The 15,804-nt window shown below is 41.8% G+C and overlaps 3 protein-coding genes across 3 annotated transcripts; 2 read left to right on the plus strand and 1 right to left on the minus strand.

Annotated features, from left to right (window-relative positions):
- Positions 1-1,170: 1,170 nt before the first annotated feature.
- LOC133521049 (uncharacterized) lies at positions 1,171-5,948 on the minus strand. The gene is made up of 3 exons (XM_061855777.1): positions 5,540-5,948; positions 3,507-4,643; positions 1,171-1,726 (listed from the first exon to the last, which is right to left on the minus strand). The coding sequence occupies exons 2-3, from the start codon at positions 3,798-3,800 to the stop codon at positions 1,532-1,534; spliced, it is 489 nt and encodes a 162-aa protein (XP_061711761.1). The 5' UTR covers positions 3,801-4,643; positions 5,540-5,948; the 3' UTR covers positions 1,171-1,531.
- Positions 5,949-6,065: 117 nt separating this feature from the next.
- LOC133521045 (uncharacterized) lies at positions 6,066-9,865 on the plus strand. Its single transcript, XM_061855773.1, has 3 exons — positions 6,066-6,301; positions 6,518-8,817; positions 8,907-9,865. Exons 1-3 carry the CDS (start codon positions 6,214-6,216, stop codon positions 9,750-9,752), a joined length of 3,234 nt encoding a protein of 1,077 aa, XP_061711757.1. The 5' UTR covers positions 6,066-6,213; the 3' UTR covers positions 9,753-9,865.
- A 143-nt stretch (positions 9,866-10,008) lies between these two features.
- LOC133521046 (uncharacterized) lies at positions 10,009-15,761 on the plus strand. Its single transcript, XM_061855774.1, has 4 exons — positions 10,009-11,979; positions 12,258-12,375; positions 12,617-14,763; positions 15,009-15,761. Exons 2-4 carry the CDS (start codon positions 12,270-12,272, stop codon positions 15,645-15,647), a joined length of 2,892 nt encoding a protein of 963 aa, XP_061711758.1. The 5' UTR covers positions 10,009-11,979; positions 12,258-12,269; the 3' UTR covers positions 15,648-15,761.
- The last annotated feature ends 43 nt before the right edge of the window (positions 15,762-15,804 follow it).

The following is a 15,804-nucleotide window of genomic DNA, read 5'->3' on the forward strand; positions in this document are numbered from 1 at the left end:
ACGCCAAATGTTACAAAATGGTACTCTCTACCGAGGCTCTTATATTTATTCGTCACGTTTTTGGATTTGTTTCTCTTGAAATGTTCATATACTTACAGGCGGATATATTTTTTGTCGTTATTCTGTCCCGTCAGCCAGGCGACAATAGTAGCATAGTTTGTTAGAAGAAATGGTCTACTATATACGTTCTAGTAATATAGTAACTGACCCATTATGGTAAGGCTCTTTATAACTTCCATAAAATGTATGTTTGGTTATTTTAACCCTTTATAACTTTTATAAGGCATAAAGGGTTTCAGGATTATGCAAAGTTGGACCCTATGGAGTTGGAAGTTGGGGAAAATATTCCCTCTGCCTTATTAAGGCTTACATACCATAAAACTGGGATTTAAAAAGTGACCCATATCGTAACCACCGTTCCTCAAGAATCACTCTATTGATGGCAGAAAACAGCATTAACACCGTTCAGTCGTTTTTGAGTTTATCGCGAACATACATACAGACACGCGACGGGGGACTTTATTAGGTGAAGGCTTCTATTTTGCACGCTTCAATTATCTTAAATGCTTAAGTGTCGTTCAAGACCTGCGCTGCGAGGTATATCACCGAAGTACCTAAGTATTAGGTCCTATTGCTAGCTACTCGTTGACATGTCTTTGGTATAATTTCAATAAATCAAGTTGAGATTTCTAATACTTGATTGCACTGCCCCCATGCAGTCTGAAGTACTATATTATATACACTTTCAATTCACCAGCGTTTGCTTTATTTGTGTCTGTGGATTTTTGTGGAATATTTGAGATTGAAATCTATTTTATGGGTTCCGTGACTATGCGCGATGAGGTCAGGCAAGACATCTCGGTGATGTTTTTTTATAACCAATATCAAAATTATAAAGAAAAAAAATCCAATCCTTCTTTGTGTTTTATTATATAAATATATGTAATACTAGAATAGAATAGAATATCTATCCTATCCTTTCCCGGGTCTCAAACTAATCTCATAAATGTCAAGCCTAAAAGCGGTTTTAATGAAAAATCGAGCAATAACGTCCGCGATACGCCAAATGCAAAATTGCCATTGCCATTTTGCCGTGCACCCAGCGAATACTTTTAATTTTTACAAGATGTTTCCATTTATCATCGAATTAAATGAAATAAAAAATCTTCCTTAAAAACAAACAATTTATTGACAACCTACAAAAGTAGGCGTTTCAGTAAAAAAAGAACATTACAAATTTAACAAAAAAAAAGTAATTCAAAAAGTTCGAGATAACGCCGATCAAGTTTACATATCGTTCTAAATAAAATGTCTGCAGATAGCATTTATTCCACACAAAACGGTGTATTCCCATTTTTCGGTCACATATAAACCAGACTACATATTAACCAATTCCACTTTCACATATCTTTCCTTTTTTTTTAGTTTTCATAGACGGAGTCTTAAGTGCGTACTACCATGTGTGAGGCAGTATATTACACACCAAACTTCCGCGATGGCAACCTCAATTGTTTATGTTTACCCACTTGGCCTAAGGTGTTTTGCAAGAATCCATGCGAGTCTTCAACCGCTTCTCGGCCGCCGTCATCTTATCCAGCACGTCCTGCAGCTCTGGCCAGGGCTCGTAGCGCTGGTGCAGCACCAAGTGCTTGTGGACCGTGGGGTACCGCATGTCCATGGTACGGGAGATCGAGTTGTTCCGGCTGTGGACGAATTGCAACTCCACCTAGGAAGGACGAATTACAATATCAAGTCTATTTTTGACCTTGAAATATCAATACAAACTGCATTTATGCAAAGTTTATTAAGACGTATTTTCGGTCCATTCCAAGATCTTACCTATATGCCTAACATAATGCATAAAAAATATTAGGTTTTTGCTTTATTTGCAAACAATACATTTTCAGGTATTGATTGATTGACTAAACGGATAGGTGCAAAACATTGTAGCGGTATCTTAGACTATACTTTCTAATCTAAGTTGAGTGTGCACACTCAGAAATGACTTATCGAATAAAAGGGTGAATCAACTTTTATTGTTTTGTTATCCTGTCCCGTTGTCCAAGGGACAACAGTGGCACAGTTTGTTTGAAGAGACGTTGTATGCCGTTCTATTAACATGCTTAGTAGGGGGCCCATTATGGACATTGGTTATAACGACCACAAAAACGCAAGTTTGATACATTTAAGTACCATAAAATCAGTATTTCAATGAACTTTTGTCCCCTGGACAACTAATCGTAACCATGGCAACGAGTGACGCTAAAAAGTTGATTCTCCCAAAAAATAATTATTGATTGTCTTAAGAGCATTAATTAGAAAAAAAAAGAAACCAGTCTCTGAGAAACTAACTTAATTTACGCTCAGGATTCTACCATTACAAAACGGAATTAAATATCTGTTAGGTACACGTTCTCGTCTGAGCAGCATTCTCGCTAAACAGCGAGTTAACAACAAATGCGTAAGCTGGTGATAATGATCGGTTAAATAACGGAAAACGCATGACATTATTGCATTGCGCTTGTTGTTACCAAGCATCTCTGTACTTAAGTCGTTCACCATTTTTGCATGCCCTCTCCTATTTAGATTTAAGCAAAGTATTCTATTCTCTTGACCATTTACAAACGGTAGAGCAACTCATCGATAAGCATAGAGAGTTCCGAATACCACTCTACATACAATACAACAAAAATAATGACAAATCATATAGAAAAAGAAATATTTATAGAAGACATTAAGCTAGACTATGTAAAAGAGTATATATACCTAGGGAAACAGATATCCTTCAGACCGGATAGCAACATGGAAGAAGTAGAGAGGCGGATAAATAAAACATGGAACAAGTTCTGGAGTATGGCAAATATGGTCCTGAGCGCCCTGCCCCTACATTTAAAAAGAAAAGTACTGGATTCCTGTCTCCTTCCCACACTTAACTACGGTTGTCAAACGTGGAAATACACAAGCTACATAAAACAGAAGATTAGAGCATGTCAAAGGGCAATCGAAAGAAAAATTTTAAAAGTCAGATTAATAGATAAAATACGTCACAAAAATATACGAGAAAAAACTGAAGTAATTGACGCTCTCGAACACTCACTAAGACTCAAATGGCAGTGGGCTGGTCACATCGCGAGGATGCCAGATGAAAAATGGACAAAACGATTAACTACCTGGAAGGGACCAAGTGGGAAACGAGGATCTGGGCGCCCCCGCGCTCGCTGGGCAGACGACATAGAGAGAGTGTCGAGCAACTGGCTCACAGAGGCACAAGACCGACAACGATGGAAGAGGTTGGAGGAGGCCTATACCCGAAAGGGGTCCTAACACTTTTTTAGATTAGTATATTATAGTATTTAGTTTAAAAATAGTTTGCGAAGTGGTTATGGAATAAAAAGGCTTTTTATTTATTTATTTATTTATTTTATTTATTGTATTCTCAGTGATTTAAGTAAATCTTTAGAAATAAATAAATATCTGAACCCATAAAATATTATTATTTCACATACCCGACTTTTACAAGCGTACAAGCATGCCGCAAACACGATGATTACATCAAAGATACACACAACGAACAACGGTATAGTCTCCCAGTAGTGTTTCATCGCATACATCATTCTGAGCCTATCGGGTATCCTGTTGTTGCTATACTGGCTTGCTAGACCAAAGTTCATAAAGCGTGTTGGCACCTGAGATGGGGCCCTAGGTGCCAGGAAACTGTGTGTGGTGTACCGAGGCCCCATAAGCGCGGGCAACGCCGGACGCCACGCCACGGTAGCACTGTTATACAATTTTGAGAACATGGTTACAGTCTAAATGTAATATAAAATGACTAAGGAACCTCAGGCCCCTTAGTCATTAATTTAGAGAATTTTTTATACTTTCGGTAATGTAATTTTGACAGTCTTCTTTCGATAGATTTGACGTAGGTATACATAAGAGTATATATATATAGTCATGTCAGCACAAAGAGGTATTATTGGTACTATTATTCCTAACATGAGTAAAGTACAGTTAGCAGCAGACGTAGCTACTCGGGCCAGTTTGATCAATATGGTGCACACGCTTTTAGATAATTTTAAGACGTCGCCCGCTTGACTATTTTTACTGCTGATCATACCATTTGGTAGGGATTCTGTGTAAGAATAGCATAACTTGAAATCAAATTTTAAATCTAATAGGCACTAAATGGACACAAACATTGCAGCGGCATTATTAATAGCACACATTTTGAAATTTTGTGTTTTGTTGTTGATACAATCTCACTGGATAACTATTGCTGCATGCAAAAAATTTGGGTTGTCTGGCAATTTCATTCTTTTCGGTGATCGACCCGAACGACCCAATGTCATAGCGACATTAAATACTTAATGATGAGTAATTTATAAAACCATTACGCTTTGTTCGTAAATACAGTCATTTTTATTCGAAAAGCATACATCATTATTTTAACATGTTTATTTTTGTCGATTCCTCAGAGCACAAGGCTTGGCTTCCTTCTCAGCCATCTTATCAAGAACATCCTGCATCTCAGGCCAGGGCTCATAATCCTGGTTGAAAACCAGCAGCTTGTGTACGGTGGGCTCGCGCAAGTTCATGCGGCGAGAGATAGAGTTCCAGTTGTGCTCTGTGAGCTGGATATCGACCTGGAACAGGAAGGCTTGAAAGAGGTTGGAATAGATGATGTGAATTGTGAGGTCAGGAAGAAAGCAGAGCTGCTGCCACTCCATTGATTCTGGATTAAAGTGGATAGGCGCCATTAGGCATTAAGTCCGCTATTTGTAGGTACTTTTTTGTGCAGTAATGTTTAAATAAATAAATAAATGGATTTTGATTCCATCCGAGCAGCTCAATCTACAGGTTAGTAGGTATGGGATTTTAAGATTTATTGGGAATTTGAGACACAAATTATCACTTGTAGCTAAAGCTAACTTTACGCTCTAGTTGAACAAACTTTTCCTAAGTACGCAGCATGAATAGTTTTTCCCTTATCATTGAAACAGTTTAATACCTCACAACTGACACCTTCAATCCATATACGAGTAAAAACTAAATATCGGACCTGTTACCTACATTCATAGCGGACATCTTTCGATGGGTCATTTTTCCAGCAGTCGTGATCCTATTGATATGATGAGAGAGAATTTAAAGACTATGGGGTCACTTTGTTAGTTATTACGGCTTGACTAATAATTAACTCTAACCCCACCTGTCCTGATCGTAACTGACGACGGGGTCTGAAGGCAGTGAATGTGTCTTGTGCGGCGGTAGCATTAGATAACTTACCTAGTTACTTACTGTTGCACAGTGTTTCTCCACAATAATTAACTACGGTGTGGATGCAGCTTAAGATGCAGCTCACTGGTAATTATTATTTACTCTAACATATATATTTTACACCATAGAATACACATCGTACAAAAGCCAAACTTATTATATGTACTTAGTGACTAAGAAGATACATAGATACAATGACGATAGATCAGGTAGATTAGATTAGACATGAATTCGTAACTGCAAAAACTGAAAAGATTCTACATACCCTGTTTGCTAAGCTGTTATACGCGGCTGCAGTCATGAGGACCACATCAAAGACTACACACGCGAGCAACGGACTGAGTTCCCAGTGGTGCCATAGTACGTGGAAGGGACTACGGAAGTTCTTAGAAACTGGCTGCTTGTACTGTTTAGGGAACCCGAATGACAGTTGCCGGAGTTGAAAGAGCGCTGGGGCCTTGAGGAAACTTGGTACTGTCCGGGCCAGAAGGCCAGGCAAGGGACGGTATAATTTAGATGACATAGTTATGGCATTGGTTAGTAAATGGTATGCATAAAACAAAAGTTATAATCGTGGCTACATAGATTACGAGTATGTTGTCAATTTTCAGTTGATTTCTTTATATTCTTATTACACATTTTGTTCTACAAATCTTTGCTGACGCTACTTAGCGTAACGTTTCTGAAAATATTTCACCAAAAAGTTAACTAATTGTAATTAACTACACCTCACTGGCTGGTGGAAAAATATCACACGATGAACACAAGACGATGAATGACAATTTTTTCATAAATGAAATTCAAAAGTCAAACCTACAAATAAAATTAAGTTTAAGCGCAATCTGGAATATTTTCTAATTTTAGCAAATATGAAGTTTATAAGGCCTTTTCTTCGGCAGCTTTCTTAAAAAACGTTTAAACAGGTGATGTTGTAGGGACATGAGTCTTCGCACGCCGAGGCGGCGGATCTCGCCGCGCGCCCGGCGGCGCTATCGGGCTATACGGAACTTCTTTCGAAGGACTCTTAGTAAGCAATTTCTTTGTTACCTTAACTTACTCAGGTATAGTTTTCTCTTTTGCTTCCACTACTCAAGGTAACGGTTTTCGACAGCAGACTTGCTTTTTTTTATTAATATTCACCACCACTCAAAAAGTACCTTTAATTCCTTCCCTAAGATAATACTTGCCCTATATCCTCTTGTGTGATAACATGAAATCTTATCTTACTGCATCTTGTTTCCAGGTTCTCTAACGTCACTCTCTGGCAACAAAATTAATTCTAGCACAACAGAGAACGTCAACAATTTGAACAGGTCAGACATGATGGGCCACCAACTACACGCAGTTCCTCAGAACTACCACGGCCTCAATAGCGGGGGGAATATTTACAGACGGCACACTGAGGATTTTTCCACAAGAGAGGGAAGTGGTGCGAACAGTCCAAAACAACGAAGACGACGATTTTCTGAACAAGAATTCATTCCCAACGGGTCTGAAACTAAAGTACTTTATAGGACATCTGAGAACCTTTGTAGGAATTCTCATGAATGCGGTTTAAGGTTTTATAATCATCATTGCGATAGGCAACAACATTCATCGGATAGAATGAATTACGAACAGTGCTCCTCAAGTCCCGATGTTCCCAATCAGAAATTTAAAAAGAATAAACAAATCCCTCAAGAACACTTTAATAGACGTGGATCGCGATTACGAAAACGTGGCGCTCCCATAATTATAGAGAACTCCGTCTCTGGCTTCGACAGTTACGAATCCCTGACCACACCTATCCAGACGAATCCTGCTCCTACATACAGACAGCCAGTTCCCCAAAACAGTGCGTGCTACAGCCGGCAGCAGGAATACGCCCGAGACGTTCCACCCGATGTGGTAAAGATAAAAAGACGCAGAGACAAACCTAAACGACACAAATCAAAAAGCCCGCACACACAAGAGAGAAGGAAAAAGAAGAAAAATGAACCAGCGAACGAGGAACAGCAATTTATTGCAGACATCATAAATCGTCAGTACAAACCTTTAAGCTTTTTTGGCAGAAGAGCATCTGATATCAGTCAAATTTCTACTCCCGTATGTCGTGACCAACGGTATTCAGCGCGTGAGATGGTAATCCCGGACAGTGAAGTGTCCTCGTTCAGCCGAGGTCCTGCAGTGGGCTGTCGGCGCGGCTATCCAGCAGATGTAAGGGATATGCGGAGCCTCTGCGACACGCGCCTCTGCTCCGCGCCCTGGCCTGCTCATCAGCGTCGTCGCCGCACCGACAACTACAACGACTCTAACCTTTACGATGTTGTCCCAGTCAAGGAAAAAACTAGCCCAAAATCTAGAAGAAAATTCATAGAGGATAATTTGATCATGAACGAAGTGCCTCCATCGCCTAGAACTCACAGGCCTCGGCTCATTCTAGAGACACAAAACTATAGTGAATACGAAGATTATGAGCAACGCGAAAATCAGATGCGAAAGAGACGATCACCCAGCAGGAGACCTGAGTACGAATACATTCAAACTTTTAGACACGATGTGTCAACAGAAGACTCTCCTCGAACCACGAACGAAATGAGTCCAAAATTTGCGAGACGTCCAAATAATACCGTCAGGTTACACGATGATATGGGTACGACCATGAGTAGTCAACAATATATTACGTCTCAGAATAACACCGTAAATAATACTCTCGACAACAGTAAAACCGAGGGCAGAGATGATACTGTCGTTGTCGATAAGACCGATAAAGCGTTATGTGAAATAAAAGATATACTTCAAAGTTTCTTGCAAGAACTAAAAAAAGATTCATCGACGTCTCAATGCGATCGGGTGAGCGGATCTGACAAGAATAGTGGAAAACAGCTAGATGGGACACTGCGAGGAAGTGATAATGAGACGAGTAATACGATGAAGAACAGCGCTGGATCCTCGTTTAATTGCGGCCTCGGGCAAGGCTGTACGCCGGCCATGCCGCCACCATTCATGCCCGGCTTCGCGAACCCATGCTGCTACCCGCAGATGATACCCATGTACGGAGCACATGGGATGCCTTACCTCGTCGCCAGCCCCAGCTGCGTCTGCGCAAATGTTGCCTGCGGACACAACCACCCACGACCACAACCGGACACCCGTGATGCTCAATGCCGAACGTGTTCAAAAGTGAACTGCGCTGAAGCAGAGACAACAAAATCAAATTGCGAGACTGATGTCCTGATCAGAGAGATATACAACTATGTGGCGCGGAACCCGACAATTTGTAAAGAGTCTAAATCTTCCCAAGATCAAGGGCAATGTCCCAGACGGAAGCCAAGCGTGGGTAAGAGTATGCACGCGCTGCAACAGGACGCGAACGTCGGGACACCTCCGCTCCGATGCTACTCGAAAAGCTGTGAGGCCATCGTCTCGCGGCAGCTCTTGGATACCTACTACTCCACGTACCCGAGCTACTCCGACTCGTTGCTCGAAGAAAGGCTTAGTCGAGAAGCTGTCATGGATTATCAGATGCCGCGTGAAACTAACGAATATAATTTTATGAACAAGGTAATTCTTATTTTGCTACTGGTTTTTAGAGTATCAAAACAAATATATACGTTGTATACACATAATAATAGAATGTATCAATCTTACAGAGGACATCAAACAATCTTCCTAAGCAACACTCTCAAGATAGCAAATTCACCAGCGCATTACGACTCTTGCGAAAGAACAGTAAGAAGAACAAAAAAGAAAACATCCATGAAGTGTGTCTCAGTGAGCAGTCAATTGAAGTGGACGTGATGCCTAAGGGAAATCATTTTAAGCAGGAGTTCACGACGTATGCGATGCATGGGCAGGAGTTTTTGCAGCCTCCACCGCTTCGGCACGATCCTCGCTTTCCCCCCACTTACGATTACGATTACTCCCCGTACGATTCTCCGATGACCGACTATTCAAGCCCAAGGCCGGTTAACGATAGATACAACCGTTACGACTGTATGCCTCCTGAAGGTCCAGTCATGTACGATAACTCTTACGAACAGTGCAGTCATACTACGCAGCCGCAAGTACCTTTATGTCTAAAAGAGATAGAAGTCAGGAGTATCGGCACACAGAGTGAGAAAAAAACCACTTTCAGAATGTTTTCCCAGAAAAAGGAAAAAAGGGATGACGCTGATTCACCTCCGCCGCGCCCTCTAGTTAGCATTTTACGCGACGACCGTAGAACCGATACAAAAATCCCAGATACAAAGCCCGAGAATCCACGCAAGCTATTCAATTTAAAGCCCAAGGCCGCTGCTAGTAAATCAGAGCCTATGGCAGCTCTAACTGAAAAGATTCAAAAGGATCTCAATAAGAATGACAAAACTATGGCGAATGCGATGTTAAGAAAACTGTTTTACAAGAGAAACCCGTTCTCCCCTCAGAATAGATTCGTGCGAACGATTATGGAAAAGGACACTCCGGTTTACAAGTGGCGTCCTCGTTTGTTCCTGTAATTGTCCTGTGACCTGTGATGTGTAGTGTAAATTAAAATGTATTAAGTGAAATTGTACTGTGTCACGATTATTTGGTAACTGAATTGAATTGTAAGATTATTTAGGATACCAGCGTTATGTTGTTTTATTTATTGACACCTTCAGTTTGCCCAAATCCGTACTCAGTACCTACACCCTCAGTGAACTCTTTTAAAAACAGACTCGACAAACATTTTATAAATAGACAAAACACAAGTGTACACGTGCACATCATTGTCCTGTACATTGATGTGTACGTATCAGCTATAAGCTGCCGGTACATTTATATATAACAATAATAATATATTCTTGGATGATATATAGGCCCGGTGGTATTAAGTAATTCATTTTTGGTACTAAGCCTTTATCGCTGAGTGTACTTTTCTTACCACGGGTAAACTAATACTCATCGAGACAGTTCTAAAAACCCCAAACACAATTAGGTTGGGTTTTTCATCACAGAGTTCCTATGGCCACCTGCTGTCTCCATCATCAGATCAGCTTGATGGTGCCATAATATTGCATTGTCACCCGACTGTATGCAAATTTTCAGCTCAATCGGAAATCGGGAAATGGGTAAAATTTAGCTGCCAAGATTTGACCCACACCAACATACATACATACCTACTAACATACGTACTTACTTCTCTGGCGCAGCGACCCAAAGTGTGTCTTGGCTTCCAACACGACTGCTCGCCACGATCTAAGACACATTCGTCAGATTCCTTTTTCGTCAGGATTAATTATATCCTGTTTTTTTCGGACGAAAACGGAATTCCCCTTTGGACAGAAAAAAAATAACTTTGACTGAAGGTGTCCACTCATCCCGGACCTGTACAGTTTCTCGCTAGTCTTCAAGCTGGAGCTCGCGCAGATCAGTGTCCACCACATCTGCCCATCGATACCTAGGTCGACCGGCTGGGCGGCGTGCTGTCGGTTTTCCCTCAAACGCTCTTTTCACCGCCCGATCGCAGCCGTTGCGCCTTTGCCGCCCACCCATGATATTTGGCTCAGCTACTATCTGTTCGACTTCGACGTTTTTGCGGATTCTCCAGCTGCCATCGGGTCGCTGCGTTGGGCCAAGGATTTTGCCAAGAATCTTCCTCTCAGCCACCAGAAGCTTGTTTACCTCCTTCAAAGTTAGTGTCCAGGCCTCACATTCGTATGTTAAGATGGGTCGTATTACGGTCTTGTAAATTCGGATCTTAGTTTTTCTGCTGAGAGGCCTGGACACCAAGACTTTGTGCAGAGCTGCACCGCACCGTAAGGCATTCTGAATACGAATGTCAATTTCTTCGTCACGGGTATTGTTGTCGTTGATCGTACAGCCTAGGTATTTAAATTTGGCCACCCCTTTAAACACAGTATCTCCAACATGTAGATCTGCAGGTTTGCCTCGACCGGTTTTGTAACGTCGCAACAGGGTACAGGGCGATCTGACGGATGCTTTTTCAGTGGACACGGGGTTAAAACAGGGCGATGCTCTATCGCCAACGCCAATTTTTAATTTAGTGCTGGAGCATGTCCTTAGAAAAGTTCTAGCTTTGGAAGTCGGACTAGAACTAAATTGAAAGCATATGGTGGTGGGGTATGCCGATGACCTGGCTATATTGGGTAGTAGTAGAACAGAGGTCCAGGTGGCGACTAAGACCCTTGAGACAGAAGCTTTGAAAGTAGGCTTACGTATTAACCACGATAAGCCTGAGTACCTATTAACAGGGTAAGTTAAATAAAAGCTTGTAAATACGAAAGTAGCTCAGTCTGTCTGTAACTCTGTATGTTAGCTCGTCACAATTACACCGCTGAACGGATTAAGATTCGTTAATTGAATCCCGGAAAAAGGATATAGGATAATCTTTATCCCGGAAATTATCGCGAAAATGTGACTAGTTTTCCAAACCAACATATCCCGTAAAAATGAGCAAAAAATAGGCTGTATATTATAATAATACGCTTTGGTTGTTCTGTCAAATTTATTGATCCTGGCATATTTCTACGTATGAATTCTTCATGAAATTATCAATAAACACACTTTTGAAAGTGTAAAATTGTCATTTTCGAGATGCTATCCAAATTGAAATAAAAAATTAATGTTTTTTCACACAAAGATTTAGTTCTTATTATTCATACGGAATCATTACGCCATTCATGTTTTGGAGCTTTTAAATTTATATTTTGTATGTGGAATCCGTGAGAAAAAGCCTTTCAGGTAAATGCTCGTTATCACCAGCCTGTACCTATACATCCCACTATTCCCACTGCTGGGCACAGGTGTCTTTTCGTACAAGAGTTTGGGATATAAATAGTCCCCACGCTAGCCGATAATGCCTGAATTCTCGTACCAAAATCCCGAGTAATTCGTTGGTGCAAGCCGGGGTTTGAATCGACAATCAGGTTTGGAAGCCGCCTGTATCCCTCATCTACAGAAGGTAAGCGCTTTTCTCTAATACTTTTAGTGGCTCGATGCACAGCGATTCTTGGTTGTAGGTATTCGACGGAATGGTGCCGTCAAAATGTTCGTGTACGAAGGTAAAAGACGGCAACTCAAGGACCAATCGGTACAAGGGCGTCGAAAACCTCCTGCGGCGAATAGCCTTCAATTTAGGTAAAATTGTCTCAAGGTCTAATGGTTCTAGCAATTTAGGTATAGTAATTAATTTATGCACAAAACATAATACTGACACAATAGTACCTACCTATGGCCTGTGGTCTTGAGCCTGTCTAGAATATCGAATGAAAAATGACCCAGATAATTAAAGAAAAGGAACGTTAAGAAAAACCAGCCTATAATCTTATAGTTGTATTATACTTATTTAATCAGTTTTATCAACACTATTTACTTTTAGGAAATACACCATCCAAAACCGAAGTGAAGGTCATATCGTGCATACCCATCGACGTAACGGACCTACAGCAGAAGATAATTTGTCTCGAGAGACAACTAGAAAAAACGCAGTGCGACAGTAAGAAATGTGCGCCCGTCATTGTGAACAGAGTTGGTGCAGACTCCACAAAGCCTAACACGCGACAGTCCCAAGTTCAACTTTTCGACAGCCCAACCTATTATCCTCGCAGGCACAAGCATACACCAGACTTGTCTCGCTATTCACAAGATCCCGCACAGTATAGACCAAAAAAAACTGAATCTCGGAATGTCTTCGGACGCGTGATCCCGGAAAAAGAACGCACGCGTCTGGTCTACTATGCTCAAACTGCCGGAAGTCCCTTCACTTACTATAAAAAAGCTAATGATACAAGTAAAGAGAACTCTGACGAGCCGATGGATAGGGAGTATTTATCATCGCTTGTAGAACGTCAGCACATGGTGAAGATGTACATGGATGACGACATGTTGGGAAGCCAAGGGTCAGTGCCCGTGTGCCGCGACGTGCCCCGCTGCTCCGGTACCTCCGACGACATGTGCTCCTGCTGTCACGGAAACTTCCTCGATGTGGATTGCAAAATTCGCAAGCGACCATTCTACGATCCGAACATAGACCATGGAAACATTTATTACGACTCCAGTTTATATGATGTTAAGCCAGTAAAGGAAAAACCTGTTAAAAATGGTAACCAAATCAGAAAGGATATGACGTTTTTGCCCGAGTATTACCGATTTAAGCCAGAATATTGTTTAAATATGGTTCCAATGCCGCACAATCACTGTAGTACGAAACCTATTCAAAAGAGGGAACGTCGTGCAAAACCAGTTTTTCTTCCGAATGATTCGTCTGCAACCGACGGTCTCGTTGAATTTAGTCACGTTTATCCAAAGCGACTATCACCGAAGCAAGAACTTAGGCATAATACGAATAATGTGTCAAGAAATGCGGAGTGCACTGCACGAAGTGACAACACTGAATTCCACCTGAGACCCTCTAAACCCATTCAAACGTTGCATTCAACTAACCTCATATCCACCTCTAATAATCTCAGCCAATCCGGGAATGCTGAATGTTCACAGGCTATAGACAATAGCAAATGTCTTATAGGACACATGAAAGCTCTTAAGACATCCTTGTCCAAGTTCGGATCTACCCATAATGGTATAAAAGCAACGTCAAAAAACGCAGCCTGCTTGGCCCACCCTGTGAACGAGATAGAATGCCAAACTGATCCTTTAAAGGACCTTCAATCTGATTCCACCAGTCCTCCTGATAAAACAGAATCTACCCTGAATCAGATCAAGACTATGTTAGAGACAGTCCTGGTAGAAGTAAAGACAAACAGCGGAGTGAGGACTATCGTGAGCGAAAAAGAGACAAAAGATGCGACTGTGCAGAATGAAAATGGACCAACTTCAGAATGTGAGCGTCTCCTAAATAGTATCACGTATAGTCCTTACGCCATGCTTAATCCGTACATGGCATCATGCTCTCGTACTCTACCCTCGTACTGCAGCTCCATGATGCGTCAAACCCTTACTACGCCGCGGCACGAAGTGCCTCCACCAGATTACGTGCCAAACTTCCCTGAAATGGTTCACCAAACAGTCGCCGCACACTCATGCTTTCCCGATAGAAATGCTATGCAACCAAAGCTGACCTCGACATGCGGAACTAACACATTGCACGAACCGCCGAAGAGGCGAAACACAGAAACGGAAGATCTTATAAAAGAAATTTATAAATCAATAAAATTAGATGTGGATTATCCATTAAAGTCAAGGTCTCGTGACATTATCCATGACAGTAAGGCGCTCGACGTTTGTAAAAAACCTGAGACCAAAACGACGCTGGGCCGTGAAGAAATAGTATTCAGAGGAGATGTCGGCACGTCTAGAGCGGCAAGATTAGGAAGTCCTAGCAGCCACTCAAGCCTGACCAGACCCCATCGGCGGGGATCTTTACACCAGCAACCGAAACATACTACCAGCGCGCAGAGACGCCAATGCATCTCTAAAGGAACAAATAAGGACTCGCACACATCGGATTCTGATAGCGAAAGTGATGACGTTGTCCAGCCTTCGGCTTCCCCTGGTAAAACTGCGTCGGTAAGAAACCTTTTCTGAACACTTAATCATAGTTGGCCTCATTTAACTGTTCCCTGCTATTTTCAAATTATTCACCTTCTTCGAAGATGTATGCTGCGACTCCGGCTGGCTACTTAAAAAATCCTGATCCAGATTATATTGTTCCCCCTAATTCTTCAGTTCTCGAGTGCTCGAAAAAAATACTCGCATCACACGAGAGGTTAAACAAATTTAGATATATACATAAACTAAGTACCTTTTTACAGATACCCGCTAAAAAAGGCTTCTTCGGTAAAGTAATGTCTTCAGTCGTTAAGAAGATGCGCAAAAAAGAAGAACAGCCACAGCCGCTTGGAATGCGTACTACCGCAGCCACACAAGACTCAGAATCATCCGACTTCGAAACTCCTATCGTGCCAAAAGAACGGCCTGTCAAACACGTGTCTTACGCGCCTGCTGCCGAAACGTGGAGGGAAGGTAGTCCTCGTCCAATGATTACGTCATCGAAGACGCGTCGCTTAGGGCAGACAGCGTACAGACGTCCAGAGCGCCCCGGGCACCAAAATCAACGCATGCCAAGATACGTCCCTCCGCGGCCTCGCAGCGTACTCCGCCCTCACGCAGGCAGCTCTCAAATCCGACGCACCATCTACAGACCTCAACCACCGAACCGACCAAGAACACCACCCGAATATATGAAGAGAGTCCCGCATAACCAATACGATTGGCGAACCACGCCCACTAGATCCGTTCATCGTATGGCGCCGACGAATGATTACAAACCTAGGATCCCAACTAAAAGCCCAGGGCTTAAAATAACTAATAAAACTTGGATGAGAAAACCGGTATACCATTTAGGGTTCGCGTGTGGCCCGGAGAAGGAGAAAATTATGATGAATTATTGAGTGGAGTGAATGTTTAGGTCATTCGAAATTGTTAGTGACGTCTTTTTTAAATTGTCTATAGTGAATGTCTTGTGATATTATTGCGAATTATTAAAATTGTGAGTTTGATTTTAATTGTAGTTTTAATTTTCATATAAGACGTAGGGGCCTAGTAGAG

Source organism: Cydia pomonella, chromosome 9 (genome assembly GCF_033807575.1).
Source record: "Cydia pomonella isolate Wapato2018A chromosome 9, ilCydPomo1, whole genome shotgun sequence".
NCBI classification, from domain to species: Eukaryota; Metazoa; Arthropoda; class Insecta; order Lepidoptera; family Tortricidae; genus Cydia; species Cydia pomonella.

Coding starts and splice junctions, on each gene's coding strand:
- LOC133521046 (XM_061855774.1), top strand. CDS start 12,270: ATGGTGCCGTCAAAATGTTCGTGTACGAAGGTAAAAGACGGCAACTCA. Junction 12,376..12,616: donor GCGAATAGCCTTCAATTTAG/GTAAAATTGTCT, acceptor ATTTACTTTTAG/GAAATACACCATCCAAAACC. Junction 14,764..15,008: donor CCCCTGGTAAAACTGCGTCG/GTAAGAAACCTT, acceptor ACCTTTTTACAG/ATACCCGCTAAAAAAGGCTT.
- LOC133521045 (XM_061855773.1), top strand. CDS start 6,214: ATGAGTCTTCGCACGCCGAGGCGGCGGATCTCGCCGCGCGCCCGGCGG. Junction 6,302..6,517: donor CTTCTTTCGAAGGACTCTTA/GTAAGCAATTTC, acceptor TCTTGTTTCCAG/GTTCTCTAACGTCACTCTCT. Junction 8,818..8,906: donor AATATAATTTTATGAACAAG/GTAATTCTTATT, acceptor TCAATCTTACAG/AGGACATCAAACAATCTTCC.
- LOC133521049 (XM_061855777.1), bottom strand. CDS start 3,800: ATGTTCTCAAAATTGTATAACAGTGCTACCGTGGCGTGGCGTCCGGCG. Junction 1,727..3,506: donor TGTACGCTTGTAAAAGTCGG/GTATGTGAAATA, acceptor CGTCCTTCCTAG/GTGGAGTTGCAATTCGTCCA.